General features: G+C 34.7%; 3 protein-coding genes across 3 annotated transcripts; 1 reads left to right on the top strand and 2 right to left on the bottom strand.

The window, feature by feature from the left end:
* Positions 1 to 266: 266 nt before the first annotated feature.
* On the bottom strand, positions 267 to 5,944 carry LOC138313925 (uncharacterized; the record flags this gene model as incomplete). The annotated part of the gene is made up of 3 exons (XM_069254161.1): positions 5,688 to 5,944; positions 3,514 to 3,598; positions 267 to 366 (listed from the first exon to the last, which is right to left on the bottom strand). Coding segments are annotated over exons 1-3 (359 nt in total), but the record flags the coding sequence as incomplete, so codon positions are not given.
* Positions 5,945 to 9,389: 3,445 nt separating this feature from the next.
* LOC138313926 (manganese-dependent ADP-ribose/CDP-alcohol diphosphatase-like) lies at positions 9,390 to 13,354 on the bottom strand. The gene is made up of 2 exons (XM_069254162.1): positions 12,478 to 13,354; positions 9,390 to 11,482 (listed from the first exon to the last, which is right to left on the bottom strand). Exons 1-2 carry the CDS (start codon positions 13,169 to 13,171, stop codon positions 11,181 to 11,183), a joined length of 996 nt encoding a protein of 331 aa, XP_069110263.1. The 5' UTR covers positions 13,172 to 13,354; the 3' UTR covers positions 9,390 to 11,180.
* Positions 13,355 to 16,375: 3,021 nt separating this feature from the next.
* On the top strand, positions 16,376 to 19,097 carry LOC138313927 (uncharacterized; the record flags this gene model as incomplete). The annotated part of the gene is made up of 3 exons (XM_069254163.1): positions 16,376 to 17,437; positions 17,690 to 17,816; positions 18,804 to 19,097. Coding segments are annotated over exons 1-3 (701 nt in total), but the record flags the coding sequence as incomplete, so codon positions are not given.
* Positions 19,098 to 19,485: the final 388 nt, after the last annotated feature.

The following is a 19,485-nucleotide window of genomic DNA, read 5'->3' as shown; positions in this document are numbered from 1 at the left end:
TAGAGGAGGCGCTCTTAATAGGGAAAATACGGTACATGGTAGTCCTTCATTCAAACATGCTATAATTCCAATATCAGGCCTCTTGGCCTCTTATAGTTATTCACAAGAAGTTGTTTAAAGATTTTAGTCAATTTGACCTGTGTGACCTTGATTGTCTCAAGTTGACATTGAATTTTGTCAAGACTTGTCCAATTGCAATAGATCTAGACCAATCAGAAAACGACAAAATTTACAGTCATATAACAATTTGTGTAATTAGCACTTACCTGGCTTTAAGGAATTTCTTGTGGATGCATTTGGTGTTTCCAGTTGCCTTGTGACGGACACAAACCTCGTGGTAGTCACATTCAGTGGTGCACTCTGTCCCTGTTAATCATAAAATAGGTCACATTTATCACATGTTAGATACAATGTAGGTCACATTTATCACATGCTAGATATGATATAGGTCAAATTTATCAAATGTTAGATATAATATAGGTCATATTTATCACATGTCATATATAATATAGGTCACATTTATCACATGTTAGATTGTTTTTCCAATTGCTTCATTTTTGAAGAAAAAAAAAATTATTTATAAAATAAATCACATGTTACATATATATATATAATACAGTGGAACCTCCCAAAACCGAACCTTCTCAAAACCGATCACCTCTAGAAACCGAACATGGATGTCATGTACGGAATGAATTCCTCTTTATTAATAGTATATAAAAACTTCCCAAAACCGATCCCTCCAATTCCGAATACCGGACCGATTTTAAGATCGGAATAGTCAAATTTAACTAAAATACACTTCTGAAAACCGGCCTTACCTGAGCGACACCGATAGATTGCATTGAGGTCTGATCAACCGACCGTGAAATACACACGTACCTGTACCATAGTTGTCGCATGCCATGTCCTGGGGCATGTATACAGGTGTAAAAGCTATAGGTATATGTACACAGTAATTATACCCGAGATGGTGGTGTAATTATTTAATCATGCCTATTGTTTAGATATCTAACGAAGGTCTACCATGTGCACGCGGTTTGTTTACTGTAGGAAAACAAGCAGAGCTAGTAATAAAGAGAAAGTTTCGTATTAAGTTAAGTTAAGTTTATTTTCCAGTACAGGATTGAGGTCCTCTACACTGGACTCATAATCATACAATAAAATACATACATGATACAGTATATAATGTACATGTAGCATTGCAGGTAATAATCTATAAATTTTCGTTAGTTAAAGTTTTTAAGAAATGTTCGATTTCCATGTTGATAATTTCAAGGTGTTCATGTTTATATTGTTAACACAGTTTATAATGACAACTCTGCTCTATAATTATAGAGTAGGTCTTGGTTTTCCCAGAATTTGTCTAAATTATTTTTAAAACATAATTCAAATTCAAATTACACGGGTTTTTTTATTTACATTTGTAGTTGTCGGATAACGTAAATTATCTGTATGAAGAAGCCGAAGCCATGTATTGTTTTAGAAAATGACTATGTCATATAATGACCGGCATCGACTGATCATCGTGTAATTAGACCATATAATTTGATTCTTGACGTAACCGGAAGCGATCGGTCGTATGTAGGTTGCAGACGAGAACATCCCCAAGAACATTCACGCAACTAACTAAACTACATTTATAAGCGGTAGCAAAGTCAAGTTTGCTGTAATCCATTCCTTTTAAACGTATGATTTTTCTCTTTTGTGACAACATTCACATTAACAATCAATATTGGTCGGTTTTAACGAACACTAGGCATACATGCAGTGCACTAATGTAAAAAACGACTTCCGATCGATTAAATCCGGATCGTGATGATCGGTATTCGGTTCACTTCTCCAAACCGAACCCTCTCTAAACCGGCCGAAATTATATGCACCGACCATGATCGGTTTCGGGAGGTTCCACTGTAATAATATAGGTCACAGGTGAGATATATAGTACAGTTCAAATTTTTACATCAACTGTTAGATATAATATAGGTCACATTTATTACATCTGTTACAGGTCAATCTAATATTACATAACAAGAGGCCCATGGGCCTTAACGGTCACCTGACATTCAATAGTAATTTGTCATGTAAGGGCCAACATAATAGCTATGAGGGACTTTAACACATGGTGTGTTAATTTTTTCCCTCCTGTATTCAACACAGAAGCTGAAGTAAATATGAACTGATGTTGATGAAACTCTGTATGCAATGAGGTCTTGGATGAATTTGCATACTGGAACAATTTATCATAACTGACATATGGTTGTTATTTTTCTTTCTAATTTTATCATCCTATGGTCAGGTGACCTAAAAATTTAAGCCATTTGGACCCTACTGGGCTCCACCCCTCAGCCTTTGGGAATGAAACAGGGTCAAAATGACATAATAGCAAAATGTCCTCTTGTGGTTATAATGTGAATCAAAAGTTTGAACAATTTCCAGTAGAAAATAAACAAAATATACCCAAGAAGTATTCAATATAAACTATAGCAAACTTAGCCTCCTCCCCAGGGGCAAACAAAGAGGCCAAGGGTTATAAAATTCACAATTCTGATAAAGCACCACAATATCTTTAGAACACAAGGTCCAATAATAGCATTATTACAAAGGACATGAACTCTATAATATAGTTACCGTCGAAAAATTCCCTTTTTCAAACTCATCCTAGATCTTGTTGATATAAGGCTACATACAGAGTTTCATCAAAATCAGTTCACATTTACCAAAGTTATCTTGTTCACAAGCACAATGATAAAATTAGAACAAAGGGCAATAACTTGTACGTTACTGTCGAATAATTCCCATTTTTGAACTCGTACGAAATCTTGTTGATATAAGGCTACATACAAAGTTTCATCAACCTCGGTTAACATTTACTCAAGTCATCATGTTCACAAAGTAAAGTTAAAGCACGATGGACAATAGGCTATTGCAGTAGGTCACTATGACGTATGGTCAGGTGACCTAAAAATAGTAACAGTGACCTTGACCTTGACCTGGCAATCCTGAAACTGTATCTTGTCGAAAATATTATGGTCCTTTAAATTTGTGTGAAGTTTGATCAAAATCACTCAAGGAATGAAGCCGCTAGAGCACTGAAAAGGATTTTCTAAAAATAGTAACGGTGACCTTGACCTTGACCCTGCAACCTTGAACCCAAACTTTTTCAGTCCTTTGTATTTGTGTGCAGTTTGATCAAAATCACTCAAGGAATGAAGCCACTAGAGTGCTGATAGGGATTTTCGAAAAATAGTAACAGTGACCTTGAACTTGACCCAGCAACCCTGAAACTCGAACTCGTCCGAGATCTTGTTAATATTATGCTACATACAAAGTTTCATCAATCTCGGTTCACATTTACTCAAGTTATCGTGTTCACAACAAAAAGTTAACGCAAGACGGACGACGACGGACAAAAGGCTATCGCAATAGGTCACCATGACCTATATGGTCAGGTGACCTAATAACATAAATAATCTATATACATCTAATATAAGATCCCTTGATTAGCCTTACTTTTGACGTGTGAAAATTCCATATGTTTCTTCTGTAATACATCCTCCTGGTCGATCAAAACAGCATGCGCGCTGTGTTTCCTGTGCTGTAAAAATGAAAACATTAAATATTAAACAGAAGCGTCAAATAATACCCAGTAATCATTTAATTGTTTATTTGGTCCCACCTATCAGGCCCACCATTTGTAAAATTGTATCCCTATCCCATAAGGATGCTACCAATACATAAAATATTAGTTTTATGCAATGCTGTTGGTTTCAGAGAAAAAGTCGAAATGGAAAGAGCAATTACAAATTGACCACTTTTTGCCCCGCCCCTCAGATCCCCGGGGGTCAGTTCCACCATTTGTATAACTAGAACTTTGAATCTCCACACCATAAGGAACTACAATGCAATATGAGTGCTATCCATTATAAAAGAACGTTGTTGGTGTTTTCTTTTTGATTGAATAGCATCCATGGAAAAAGTGACATTTTATCGTGACTGGTTGTCTGTTACTTTTTAGTCCAAGTTAACTGACTTTGAAACAGTCGATAGTTTGGCAGTAACTATCGGCGATTGTTATCAACTTTTTGAAATTTGAAATTGCCATCAATTGAATGCGTAGAAAGGCATACAATCGCAATATATCGATAGTCTGATGTAGTGTATGCTACACTCCTACTTGAGCGTATCGGTATTCTGTTTTTGCACGGTTTCTTGAATAGAGACAGGAAATTATACAAGAGGCCAAATGGGCCTTAATGGTCTTCTGAGTGTTAATTAGACAATACATCATATAGAATACACAGCAAGTCGTTTAAAGAAGCCTATTTGATCCCTGTGACCTTGAATGAAGTTCAAGGTCATTCTTTTGAACAATCTTGGTAACCCTTCGTCCCAGCATGTCACAGGCCAATATCAGGTCTCTAGGCATCTTAGTTATTCACAAGAAGTTGTTTAAACACTTTTTGCCTATTGAACCCCTGTGACCTTGAATGATGGTCAAGGTTATTCATTATTTTTTAACAAACTTAGTCACCTTCATCCCAGCATGTCACAGGGCCAACATCATGTCTGTAGATATCTTAGTTGTTCACAAGAAGTTGTTTAAAAGATTTTAGCGATTTTGACCCTATGACCTTAAAAAGGGTCAAGGTCATTTATCTAAACAAACTTCATCACAGCTACACCAACAATGTTAGAGGTATAGCACGACAAGACATTTTTTATCATTACGTCGTGTTCGGTTTATTGCCCATCAGAACTTTCTCAATATCGAGATCCAACATTAATTACATCACAGCATGCTACAGGCCAAATATCAGTATTCTTGGCCTTTCAGTTATTGAGAAGACCTAAAAATTCTAAAAAAAAAAAACCCGATAATATTATAAGGGAGCTTAAAGGGACAATTCAGTCTAAGAGAACATTAAAATTTGTACATATATCGAGAAAAAAACCCAGTTTTAATGGAAATTAGATAGTCGGTTTTACTGTGATATGCCAGAAAAGCCCATGGTGGTGAAATGCATGTGAAATGTTCATATTCGCTCGCTGTCGGCCATAACACATTGTGGTCGAACATATCTTGTATGCCGAAACCTGTCCCTTGCTCGTTGAGTATAATGTTACTTTTGTCTAGAACTGCTCAAATCGCTCTGACAGTAGTGTGTTTTACCTTATTAGGTTAATTGTCTTGCATAAAAATTCATTTTATCACCTCCACAATGTTTATGTAGTTCATTTGTTTAACATGCGTGACTTAGCTCGGATATGGGTACATATACATGCTGTACCTGCTTAATCGTATTGATCAACGATTTATAATTACAATGGTATCAATTGAAATACTAAACAATGACGTGGAATTTGTCAATATTTTATGTTATATGTTTCATAAGAAATGTAGAACAATACATTTATGCCATATTTTGCTTCTTGGCTATGTAAAAATATTAGCCTGAGTGTTCATGAATTGTCCCTTTTATAACATAGATTTCTACGTCAACAGGTAAATAGCAGTCAAACTTCATTTTACTGTGATTTTACAAAAAGTTACAGGTAAGTTAAAAATGGTAACATAAATGATGAAACATTTGACAGCATTTACTACGAGACAGCTCATCCAACACCTGTAAATATACATTACACAGGTACTGTACAGGTAAACACAGCGATCGAGGTCAACTTACCATAAACTTTTTAGTACCATGTGCCCTTTCTTTCGCTTCACGACGCAAAACTTTGAAATCTACTAATTTCATACGTCCCAGATTGTTCTTATCGAAATTCTTCATGTGTTTAGCCTCTATGTCCCATAGTAAGACAGTTAGAAGCAATATCGGTGCCAGCCGTAACACCACCATTTTACCTGTTCTCGAATAAACTGCTCTAGGCTAGTTTACGGTGTGAGTGTGACAAGCCCAGTGGCAAAACTTTAGCGGGCGTGTCTATTCTGTGCTGTATAGTAGGTAGAGCAGGTTAGTCGAAAATACCTAAGTTAGTACATAATGTACTTTGTATTCAACGATTCATTGATATGGAAAAGACAGTGATATCAGAATTTGTGTTGAGTACGAACTGGTCACTTTTAACACCAGCGATGCCGAAAGATAATTATTAAACAACACTCCCATTACCGGCGCCCCCCTAACATAATAGACACGTCCAAAAGTTTGACACTGACCTGAGTGACAAAATATGTTAAGGCTTATCTCCCTTATAACGTAGGTTAAAGATTTTGCATATATGGCAATTATGAGAATTAATTCTAAGAATTATTTTTGTTGATTTTCTCTAGATAATGATACATTTCATAGACTTTAGAGTCTGCATTAGAAACTACACAGTACGTACATAATTAATGAAGTAGACAAGTAAATGCATAAGTAATATTTAAAACTTTTTTTTTTTTTTTCATAAAGTTTTATCGTCAGTCTAATTCCATTGATTTGGCTTTAATATATTTATTTTGCAAATTTTTGATACAGCAGCATTCCTTTAAATCTAATCTTTATTCAATAAACGACAACAAAAAGAAAAGGAGCTCATTTCAAGAGACAGGTTATTCGGTCTAGTATTGAACTATTTAAGGATTAACTTTAACAGATTTTTTATGTTATGGAGATGTATAACACAAATCTGAGTGTACTCTAAAGCGGTTTATTTTGAGTACACTCAGATTTTTGTGTTATATCTCCATAACATAAAAAAATCTATTCCAATTAATCCTTACATTGTATAATTCAGTTTACTAAAGATAATCTCTTCAATATTCAAAATTCATTTTGGGACTCTTTTGTCTATGAAATCATTACGCCGTCATCTCAACCAATCAGAAGCAACGTTACAAACGGCGACGCCATTTTTTCCTTTATGAGCTGATAAAGTAAATTTTTAAGCCAATGAAAATGCTCGTAACAAGCAAAATTGAATTATTTAAAGATGTTCCACCGCTGACGAATGGTATTTTTTCACTATAAAAAACAGGATCAGACGATTAGGTATTTTTCTTCAGTTACAAAAGTTACTTAGTTTACACCATTACCACCACTGAAAAGTTTGAGCTTCTAATCTTACTTCAAGATAAAAATATTAGAAATAATTAATTGCATCCCGAAAAAATTCCGTGGCACTATGTTCTATATAGAATGAAGTTCTGACTGCGCATGCACCAAAAGCAAAATAAATTATTTTATATATTTTTTGGTGTTAATTAGACATATGTATACACGATTAAACACCAATTGTTGTTCAAATGATGAGTATCATTTAGGGTCTGTCGGCGGTGGAGCATCTTTAAGATTGTTAAAGGGACAATTCAGTGAGGTTAATTCGTAATATAACCAAGAAGCAAAATATGACATAAATGTATTGTTCTACATTCCTTATGAAATATATGACAAGAAATATTGACAAATTCCACAACATTGTTAAGTATTTTGATTAATACCATTGAAATTACAAATCGTTGATCAATACGATTAAGCAGGTACAACATGAACGCTGTACCCTTACCCGAGTGAAAGTCACGCACGTTAAACAAATGCAATACATAACCACTGAGGAGTTGATGAAATTATTTTTAGACAAAAACATGCATCTAATAATGTTAACACAACTGTAAGAGTGTTTTGAGTAGTTATAGACTAACAAAATTTTTTTTACACAGGCAAGGGTCTGGGTTCGGCATACAAGGCTATGTGTAATGGCGATTGAATATTTCACATACAATTGACTACATTGGGCTTTTCTGGCATATCACAATAAAACCAACTAATCTGATTTCCATTAGAACTGGTTTGTTTCCGAAATATGTGCAAGTTTTAATCTACTCTTAGACCGAATTGTCCCTTTAACTAAAAACCTCTAAGCACATACAGAGGTACAAAATGTACATCTGTCGATCGTAAAAATTGCGGAGTTGCCAATCTCTCTAATATATATTTCTGTTAAATGCTATAATTATTCTGTAGTAAAAGCTTTTGTATGTTTAAAATTTATATGTATGTTCATAATCTTCCAGTGGACCTAATATATAAGTGTATAATTTAAAAAAAAATTACCTCCAAAGGCAAATTTTTATCGCCAAAAGAAACCCAGCAAATTGAAGTGTATTTCCAGATTTTGCTCATTAATTTCACTGATTAACTTTGTACGGGCAGCTAAATAATTCGGACATTCTAAGAAATAATGTAAACATTTTCAAAATGGTTTCCACAGTTTGTACAACGAGAATTTTCGACTATATTTGAACGGAAAAGATCGTCATTTAGAGTACTACATTTGTGCGTCAATCTGGTGTGAAAAAAACAATTTCTGTAGCTAAGATAAATTGGTCGGTGAGGGTGAGGGACGATTTGTTGGGAAAAAGTACAAGCCATCTTTTTGCCCACCTATTTATCTTTTCTTATTCGATAATAAGTACATTTTCAAAATATCTGCGTAAAAATGAAGATTTCAATAGAGCTGTATTGTCCGTAAGATTCAAGCTCATCAGCAATATCGTTTATAAAGATAACAAAAGAAGAGGACCAAGTATTGAACCTTGGGGGACTCCAGCAATAATCCTATCGATTTCAGAAAATGAATCATTAATAAATACTTTTTGTTGTCAATTTCTAAGATAATTTTCCGACCATAACAAGACACCTGAAATACCATATGATTGTAATTTTACAAAAAGACCTTTGTGCCAGACCCGGTCAAAAGTTATGTCTCTTTAACCATTACTGCATAAGAAACAAAATTTCATCGATAGTCTCAATTTCACCTTTTTCAGCATGTTCGTTTGTCATCTTGTTCAAACTGTGCGTGTCTGCCTGCACATTCTCCATCTGTCTGTTCATTTGTTTGTTCGCGTGTTTGTTTTGTTTGTCTCATTTAATCAGGTGCAGCGTGTACACAAAAAGATGTTGTTAGCTTTCCACCCTTCTCGTATATAGAACCATGTATAGCATGATTTTTATCGCTTTTATTACCTAGAGCTCTAAAACGTCTAAAAATGGTCTTAGGGCACTCTGGTGGGTCCATGATTATTTAATCTGTAACTAATTCTCAGATCCCTGTGTACTTGACAGGGTTTTCTCCCATACTTGACAGGGTTATCCCGCGGTTGCTAGGGAAAAGATAACTGTCTTTTACCGGGGTACGGAAAAGTCAGCTCACACACACTAGACAATGACGTGACGTCATCTTTACATGCGACGTCATCAATTTTGACGCTTTGCGACGTTCCTTTAACCCCTTAACTCCCAAGAATTTTTGGTGGAACTCATGAAAACCCAATGTTTTGTTTCAAAGTGATTTTTCACCCTTTTGCATGTACTGGCTTGGCGATGCGAGAGGTTGTGAAGGGATATTATGAAGAGAAATCCAAACACTTTCTTGTCTTCAATTTTTTTTTTATTCTCTCGGAAACCGGAAGTTAACAACTAACATAAAAAAAAACAAGATACGGAGACAGAATACAATAATACACAAAAAAAAGCAAATTCCGGATATTCTATTGATGGTACAATAATATATATACCATGTATATAACATGCATCAACAATTTTGGTAATCAACCCATGTATATTTAGAAACTGCAGATCACACCCTTTACAGTTTTTGTATGAAAAAATATGTTTTTTGCGTTAATGACGTTACCATAGTAACCGGAATTTGGGACTTTCATAAAAATGTTAAAGTTTCTTACATTTAAAGTTCTTAAGCCGTTGGAAGTGATTTAAATGTTCATTTAACAACTTAATAATCAAGTATATTATTAAATAAAAGATGGAAGTTCCATTGGATGGCACATTTTCAATTTAGTTTTGGTTGTTACCATGGTTACGAAGAAATATTCGAAACCAATGATTTTTGAAAATGTTTTGATTTAGCGCTATAATCTGTCTTGCTTTCGCTGTAGCAAAAATGTTTTATATTATAATTTTGGTTACCTTTCAAAATGCATATTGATTTTTGAAGAGAACATGGTCAATTTGATGACAAATCATTTATGTTTGGGACTAAAATGTTACCATGGCAACCGAAAGCGAGCCTACACAAAAATGCATTTTTTCTGCTTATACATGTAGAAACATTTATGTGGGTCTCCAGTCGAATGAAACATGGAAATATATATTTTATTATGTTGTACAACGTTTTGTTTGTCTCATTAACTGTTAACAACATTAAATATTTTATATTTATGCACGGGTCTTATAATTTTAGATGATTTTTTGAAAGTCAATAATTTTCAACATTACGTGTATAATATTCTATATCATTTCTTACCTATTCGAAATCATGATGTTCAGATGAATAGGTTTACATATGGACATAATCAATTATGCAGTACTCTTCATACGTGTGCACACTGCAGTAATTTGCTAGTTTCCATGGCAACTAATTTATCAATGTACCTAGTACTTTTTCTAATACTTCGACACAAAAGTATCAATACCATCAACAGAATAATTGTTGACAAATCAAAAGTTTGTAAGAGTCAGGGACTTGCACGTTTATGGAACAAATTATGCATGTTACCTGTACCTTTACTAAAACAGGAAAATAAAGCGCGTATATATACATTTCAATGTTTCATAGGGTTAAATATTATGCATGTGTACAATGCTCTATCTACATGTATATAGCTTTATACATGTAGCTAAGCAAAGAGGGTGCTAATTTATAGGACAGGAGACCCCCATCCACTAAATCCCCATATACATGTATACAAATGTACATACATGTACATTTGTGATATGTCTTGACCATATTGTATATACCATGCATTGGTACATGTGTGTTGTGTCTTGTTTAGTTTGTAGATACACTGCACGTATATGTCTTGTTCATTTCATAGATACACTTCTGTATCTACAAACATACTGTATACATGTACATGTATGTTTTCTTCATCATATTGCAGATAAATATATACATGGCGTCTCGTTAAATATACATGTGCACAGAATATTTCTACTTTTTAGAAAAAAAAATAATTTCATATATAATTTAATAAGAGATCACTGTAATCGATTTCAACATGTTTATTTAAAGATTATCAAAACATCTCAATACGACATAAAATATTTTTTATCCAAAATAGAGTTTGTAGGATGAGTTTCTTCATCTGCTCTCAATGAAATCACAATAAGCCTTTTGTAGAAAAATATAAACTAAGGTGCATGATGAACTCAATCAATGGGATATCGTAAAGTAGTTTTATAAGTAGAATAACTTCCCTTGCCAAGAATGATAAGTTTATCGTTGTAAAGATGTGCTGTTGCATACGAATCGGTTTCCATACTTTCTACAGTTCCCGGAAACGTCACATGAAGTATACCGGAAGAATCAACACTACTTCCGCCCTCGTGATCATGTCCGGCCAAGTAACAAACGACGCACTCCCCGAATTCGGTTACGACAGTCATTGCGTCGGTGCAGTTTAATAAAAGGTCCATGCTGTTTGCACTCTGCTTATATATAGGACAATGGCCTGAAATATCAAATGTCAATCAAAGTGACTTCTCAGTGGATAACATTTCATAGGTTATTGAAATAAAGAATCATCACTTACTTTATCTTAACAATATAAATCATATCTTTTGTACGTGAACAAGAGATCTCAGAAGGATCTTGGCGCCCATCATTGAATGATCTGTGTAAGCTAAGAAAGGAGCGATCTTTAACCCTACTTTCCCCTTCTTTCCCTTTTGGTAAACACTGGGAAACTACAACTTAGCGGGGAAAAAAACTTAATATCAAAATCCAAGATGGTTGCCTGTCTGATCGTTTCCAAAATGAAATATACACAAATAGGCATAAAGGTTAACTTACATATGGAAGTTGAGATCCCTTAAGTACATTTTAAGAAATTCCGATAACAAACTTCAATCGTCAAAATATAAAATGGCTGTCTGTCGGTCATCTTCTGACCCGATCAGTTCCAAAATGTACTTCATTCGAGGTCATATGTGCCAAAAATCCTAAAATCTTCAAACGAATTCTTGTGAAGTTCTAGAAGGCTTAGATACCTAATATTATGCCTGTAGCATGCTGACATAAATGACTACTAAGTTTGTTGATATGCATGACCTTGACCTACATTCAAGGTCAAAAGGAAAAGAAATTCAAAATCTTTAAACTACTTCTTGCCAAGGTCTGAAAGGTCTAGAGACCTAAAATTGGAACAGTAGCATGTTGTGATAACGAACTACCAAGTTTGTTAATATGAATGACCTTGACCGAAATTCCTTGTTGGTGAAAAGCCTGTGAAATTGTCCAATGACAATTTCTAGTATTTATATCAATTATTTACTTTTTCTAGACATTAAAACACAAGATAAGTTAGTGTACATAATTATATAGGATAGCTAGCCCACTACTTACAAAGTACCAAATTCCTTGGCCAACAATCGCCAGACAAATAAATTTGATAAACATCAGATGCGATTTTTCCTGATATGAAGAAGTGTGTCACGTATCACTTACCCACTATAATGACATTCACTTTAGCTGATTCGGCCTCCCGAAGGTGTTCCGTCAGCCACTTCAGTTGTGATGCCGATAATGCGCCATTTAACTTGACAAACCGACGACATGTTCCGCGAAGGCCATCTGGACTGTTCAAATTTTCGTTAGAGTTATTTCCCTTTATCATCGCCTCGGCTTGTTTGTACTCGGCCGAGTCTTCCGGTAACCCGAGCATGCTTATTTCATAACAGTTGAGCACGACAACTTTTAACTTCCGGTGGAGGTGAAATGAATAATAAGATTTCCCCTTTGGACATTCGCATTCGGGCATGATGCCACTGAATAATGCGGAGCGCTTAAGTTCCTCTTGTGTGAAGTTGTAAAGTTCATGGTTTCCCCATGTGTGGTATACCGGACCCGGAAACCTTCTAAGTACCTCAAAAATAGTAGCGAGTGCACTTTTTGAAGTGTTTTCATCTTTGTTAAAGCCATCTATGACGTCACCAAGTTGAAGGACGCAATCGACCTTTTCAGCGCTCCAGTCTGTGACGGCCCGCTGTAATAAGGTCAAGGCCTTTCGGTAAAATCTCAGTCTTGTTTTCCGGAAGTTATACTTATCATTGATATCAGCATATTGAACGTCTGCAATTATCCCTATTTTGCATACCACTTCCTTTCCCGGGATCGATTCTGTGTTTCCGTTACAATCCATTCTCCTGACGATATCTGTGAATGCAAAATACGACAGTGATGTGTGTATATTTTTATGTTTTTTTTTAACAATGGGATCAACGCATCAGAAAATACCACTAGTATTGTTCAGTAGAAAGGTGGCACATTACAATAAAGCCGTAGTAACTATAACATATACGTTATAATTAGACCCATAAGTTACCGGGCGTTCAGCCATTAACGGTCATATCATAAATATCGTACTACAATATTGTGACGTCATAAGTAATCATGACGTCACAATCAATACGCGACGTCGCATTATTACGTATTAGCTCGGTAGACGGAAACGTCATTTCCAAGCCAGATTTTGCCAGTCTTATATATAGGGATTGGATTTCGTTTTTATGTTAACCATGCTTGTATGGAGCAATTCCTCTAAGAATATATTCTATGGGGCGCGTTAGCGCCCCATATTGAATATATTCTTAGAGGAATTGCTCCATACAAGCATGGTTAACATAAAAACGAAATCCAATCCCTATATTTACACTCACACGACTTTTTTTATTTATATTTTATGCAATAAAATCGTCATTTGAAAGTGACGTAATTATTCAATAAAAGTCGGTCAAAAGTGGGAGGAGCTTACTCAATTGAACAGCGAATGATGACGCTTCACGTAAGGTAGAATTATTCATCCGCGACGACAAAAAAGTTCAATATTTTAGTGTAAAATAAACATGACAAACAAAGTAAATTTCAGAGATAATTTTATTTAATCAGATCAGAACTTTAAATATATATTCAATTTTGCTAAAAGTTAATATATAGCGTAATAACATAAAGAATTTGTACACGGCCACATGTGTGAACTCGGTGACCGTTATTGTGCAGCGAGGCGAAGCTGACGCACGCTTACACACTTTAGTTTGCGGAAGTTGTGAAAACACCGATTTTCAAGTAGCTCAATGTGTTTGAGATGTCGTCTGACTTGACGATATTACATCCTTGGGAGCCATGTGATTATGTAATCTACGTTTAGATCCATATCGCCATCGATAGATGAAACAAATTCACTTGTGTTCGATGGATACAATGTATTTGTGGTGACGCGAAACTGTCAACACGTGGATTATTAGCGGTGCATGTTTTATAATACACATGATTAAATACTCAAAGAGCAAAGACAAGAGGATATGTTTATAACTGACCTCTATCAGAGGGTCTCACACCCGTCCACCCCAAAGGCTCGATCGTAGGACGAACATAGGCACAGAGGTAATGTTTACATTTGACACCCATCATTTTTAACAAAAATGAAAGCACGTCGCCCCGGTCGGGATATTTTTCCGTTTCTTTATACAATTGTTAATTTAAAAATTGTTTGAATCATATATAAATATAAAACATGTATATATTGTTTACATTTTTCCAAAATTCTATGAAAAAACAACAATATACACGTAATGTTTCGTCAAAATGTAAACAAAGCCATGTGTTTCTTTTAAAAAAAGTAGTCCTTTTACGTTGCACAGAACATTTCCTTACGCAAGTTCAAAGTTCAATGTTACCATGCAGTTATGGTAAACAAAATCGGCTAGTATTAGCGTATAGTTATGGCGTGCCGATCGTTGCAAAATTCAATAAGTAAAAACATTTGTGTAAAAATTTTTTTTTGTAATATATCTTTGTATGTGTTCAATATTTTTTAATTTGTGTGTAAAAACAATAAATGTTTATGTAATTTTTTTTTTATTTGTGTGTAAAAATAAAATTTATGCTCAATATTTTCTTTGTGTGTGTGAAAAAAATATTTGTGTGTAAAAAATATTTTTGTGTATTTTTTTTTATATTTGTGTGTGAAAAAAATGTTTTGTGTGTAAAAATATATATTTGAGTGTGATTTTGTTTTATATTTGTGTGTGAAAAAAATATGTGTGACTTTTTTTTATTTGTGTAATAATTCGCATCATGGGATATATGCTAATGTCGCTTTTGTAACGGCTCGTCTGATTGGCTAATCTGTTAATGGCCGCATCTCTTCACTGGCGGCGAAATTATAAGATTTTGTTTGTAAATGGTGAGTATATTGTGGAGTATATACAGTTTCCATTAGCACAAGTTTGGATATGAAGCTACATAGTCACAATCGGCATCGTTCAGTCGGATATATTATTATATATGTTTGTTTTATTTCGAAGTTGTACAGTGTGTAACAGTTATGGCATGGTCAGCCACGTGTTACATTTAACGTTATAACGTTAGGCCTATGGGCCTGCTTGCTTCTGACCCTGCGTAAGTTTTACGGCCGGGTGTGCGGGTAATTTTCGACACACATTTCAAAATATTTTAAGAAAAGAACTATTATGTAAAGATCAAAAGAAGGCAAACCCTTGATTTAATTCTTATGGTGCAGGTCGATGTCATCTTGAATGTTTCAGTAGGTCAACTCGCCAACTATAAAATAATACAGTGGATTCATTGCTCCATCCCCCTTCAATTTTTCAAAGTTCAAATTTATTATGAAAATTGCTGTGCCCTTTTTCACTTTAGACCTGCATTAGTGTTATTCAAGTCACAAAAACAAGAATTAAAAAAATAATGATCAATTATTTTAGAAAAAAAAAACCATGCCTTTTTCAGGTACAGACCATTTAATATATTGTGACCTGCACTATAGCCAGAATGATTCTGGCCTGTTGACTTAGTCTAGGCCAGAAGCATCGGCTATATGAAAATCTGGAACTCGCCACACTAGACGATGCTGCTACTTTAAGTTTAAGTTCAAATACAGAAACATTACATACATTTCCTCAGGATTTATCTGATACAATGTTTTTTATTAATACATTTAGACAAATAAATATCAAACAAACATGCTGTGGCATCAACATAATATTTGGCACCCTTTTTTAATTTGTTTTAGTCATTTCAATTGAAGATTGAAACTGTTTTAATGCTGCAAAAATACTAGAAATAACGTTATTTTTCCAGCTGCCTCGGGTTAGAATCCTGAAATTCTTTTGGTTGACACTGATCACGTGGGATCCAATATTTTTCCATATTGGATGCATGGTTACTGACCAAATATGAGATAATGCGCAAAAGTTGCATCGACAAATGTCTAGAATATAAAATTACTCAATTTTTGCTATCACTGCAGAAGTCATTTCCGGATATTTAAACTGATTCCGGGTCCGTTTTTTGTGCCAGTATCCGATTTCCTGTTTTGGTCGAAAGTTGTTTTTCCGAAATGTCAAATTAGATTTTTCTGTCATTTGAGTCCGATACTGACTCAATTACAAATAATGTCTATTTGTATACAGGTATCTTTATTCAATCGGGTATGTACATTTTGAAGGATAATTCGAATGTTGTTCACATTGGTGATCATGTCGACATATGTTAGGACGATTTGGCTGCATTCTTATGATTTAAAGTAACATAAACCATAAATATGTACACAATGAATCGTCTAGTATTTGTCATGTGAAGTGTGCTTGGCTGCTATTTGTTGTACTGCATGTTATGGATAGGAATTTAAAATTCCGAGGAAGTAAGGTTAATTCTGGATTGGGAATAGTATGAGAGAAAAAATCTCTCCCTAATGAAAATGATGAGATTTTTCTCACTGTAGTCGGACTTTTGCAGTGCTGCGAGCGCACGCTCCTAGGGCAATTTAACTTTAACGTAATTATTCAAACACAGGTAGTATAATACCACAAAGAACAGTGAAGATCTATGTAGACATCAACTACATGTATATATATACATGCCTACATCATTCATTTAATTCGATCATTAATTTGTTATTAAAAATAAAAAAAAATAAAAATAATTAACGTATTGACTTTGATTCAATGAATATATTACATACAATGGCACAAAGATACGTCTCTTTCATATATTTATACTAAAATATTAGAAAAAGCGACATGGGCCATCCTTTAACACCACCTTAGAGTGAGTAAGTTAGACAAGAAGGTAAAATAAATATTTGGTCTTTTTATTTATTCCAGGAAAATGTTTTCTGCATCTACTGACCGGCATGTGCTGGTGTTACCGCATATGAATGCTGATGGAATTTTCATACCAGTTTCTGCAGGCGATAAAATAGAGATATCGACCATAAAATCTCAGTTTCCACAAGCCATTGGACTGAAATACAGACGACAGACTCCCAACAGAGCAGATCAAGATGGCCATGAAGGTTCTGGTTGGATGGCAGTAGCTGTCAAAAACGAAGCATTTCTTATTCCTTCAGAAGAAGATGTTTTTCTTGTAACAAGTGCGACTGCTACAGGTTTGTATTTGTTGACAGACAATTTCACAATTGTATGTGGACTCCTTTATATTTAGATCTTGATTTTATTTATACCCCTGGATAAAAATCACTTTACCTGGGCATGTTTGCCAGAAAACATGGAAAACACTGACGTTTGTGAACGGGTAACCAGTCCCTCTTTATTTATGTCTCTGCTTATGAGTAAGTGTATATCATGCATTTCTCTTAATTATTCTTTATTCCTTATTAGGCATATTTTGTATATTGTAGATCAGGCCAGAAGCGTCTTGAGAAACACTAGCAGCCTAGCAATGAACATCTCCAGAACATTTGGATCTACACAGAAACTGAAAACTCCAGGAACTTCCCCAATTGGATTTAATCCAAGGATGCCTTTGTAAGTTTTTACGGTAAATACATGTAATTGGGAGAGGCAATGTCCGTCAGTTTGTCTGTAAGTCCATCCGTGGTACGTCCATGCTATATTATGGTGGGTTTATCAGGTAATTTATTATAAAGTTAATTTGTTTGGCCACGAAAGGTATTGCAACTTCTCACAAACCTCTTGGGAGAATTGCACGAGTTCAAATTTTGCATAGTAATATCGTGGTGTGAAGGTGCACATCAAGGGGAGATGATTTCTGTGATATATGTATCTTTTTAGAGTTATGGCCCTTTAAAATGATATGATTATTATAATTAATATTTCCTATAATTTATATTTTCTATAATTTCTATGGATAAACCACAAACCCTGAGGAAATGTAAAAGGGTGGGAAAAGTTAGGTCATTTTTTATATATATATATATATCATATGGGAGTGTGAAAATGTTCAAAGGTAACCGTGATCAAAATCAACAAATAGCTACTTTCGGTTGATTAGTCAATATGCATTACTTTAATATAGGACATTATATTGTGGGCTATATTATGGACCGCTTCAATTTTAGTAATTATCCCCCGTCTCAGAAACGGGGGATATTAATTTTGGTCTGTCCGTCTGTCAGTCGGTCTGTCAGTCTGTAATGCCATTTTGTTATCAATGCAATAATTGCGAACATATCTAAAGTGATTTTTGTAACATTGGTCACATGATTAAATGTCTCAAGGGCTCTGGATTAATTTGCTTGGCACTTTTATTGAACCCATTTTAAGCGGTGATTTATGGCCCTTTAATTAACGAAAATTTCAAAACAAAAACTTCCAAAAATTAATAAGAAAAAAAAACATTGAAGCAGAATTTATGCTTATTGTTTCACGTGAGGGCGGGGCATATAAATTCCACAAATTTGCTTGTTTAGTATTTGCTCAGCTTGTAAAACCCTATAGGTAAATGGGCATTATATAATATAATCACACTCTACACTATTCCTTTCTGCCCAGGACAAGAAAACAGACGCGAGAAACCTACATGATGAACAGAAACCCAAAGAAACCAAAGGAAGTAACCAAAAGTATTAAGTGTTGTCTGATTAAACGGGTGGAACTGCCATCCTCATTTGCAAAATCTTTGACACTAAGTGAGGGGATTTTTACTTTCTCGACAATCGATGATGAAGAAACAATTAGAAGTAAAATTGCGAGGATTTTGAACATTGAAGCAGAGGACTTTGAGTTCCTTACATGCGCCGGGAAAACTCTGTATGAGCCCCAACTAGGTGGTGATAAGGTGGAATGGTGAAATGTTGAAAACAAATATAGGGCAGGGGAAACTTTATCTCATGATAAAACAGGTAATGAAATGTCATAAAACAGTCAACCATCATGCTTGTACAAAAAATGCATCATTGATTGCCATACTATACTATAATCTAATATAGAGGGCTCCATTTATTAGCATGATCCCTACTTGCATAATCCTCTTAGTTGCATAAAATTAATACGTAATAAAAGCTTATTAAAGTGTACACGGAATGGTTTGGTATATAAGGCTTGATAAATTTGTCATTGTATAAAATTTAGAATGGAGAAAGTACGAGTTTCATAGCGAATACGGTATTAGAGATAATGCGGCTTTTTCTCTAGAACACACCTGAAGCCCCAAGCCATTGACCCCGATTCGGGA

This window comes from Argopecten irradians, unplaced genomic scaffold (assembly GCF_041381155.1).
Source record: "Argopecten irradians isolate NY unplaced genomic scaffold, Ai_NY scaffold_1071, whole genome shotgun sequence".
Lineage (NCBI taxonomy): Eukaryota > Metazoa > Mollusca > Bivalvia > Pectinida > Pectinidae > Argopecten > Argopecten irradians.
Note: the sequence above shows the minus strand (reverse complement) of the source record. Positions and strands in the feature narration are given on the sequence as shown.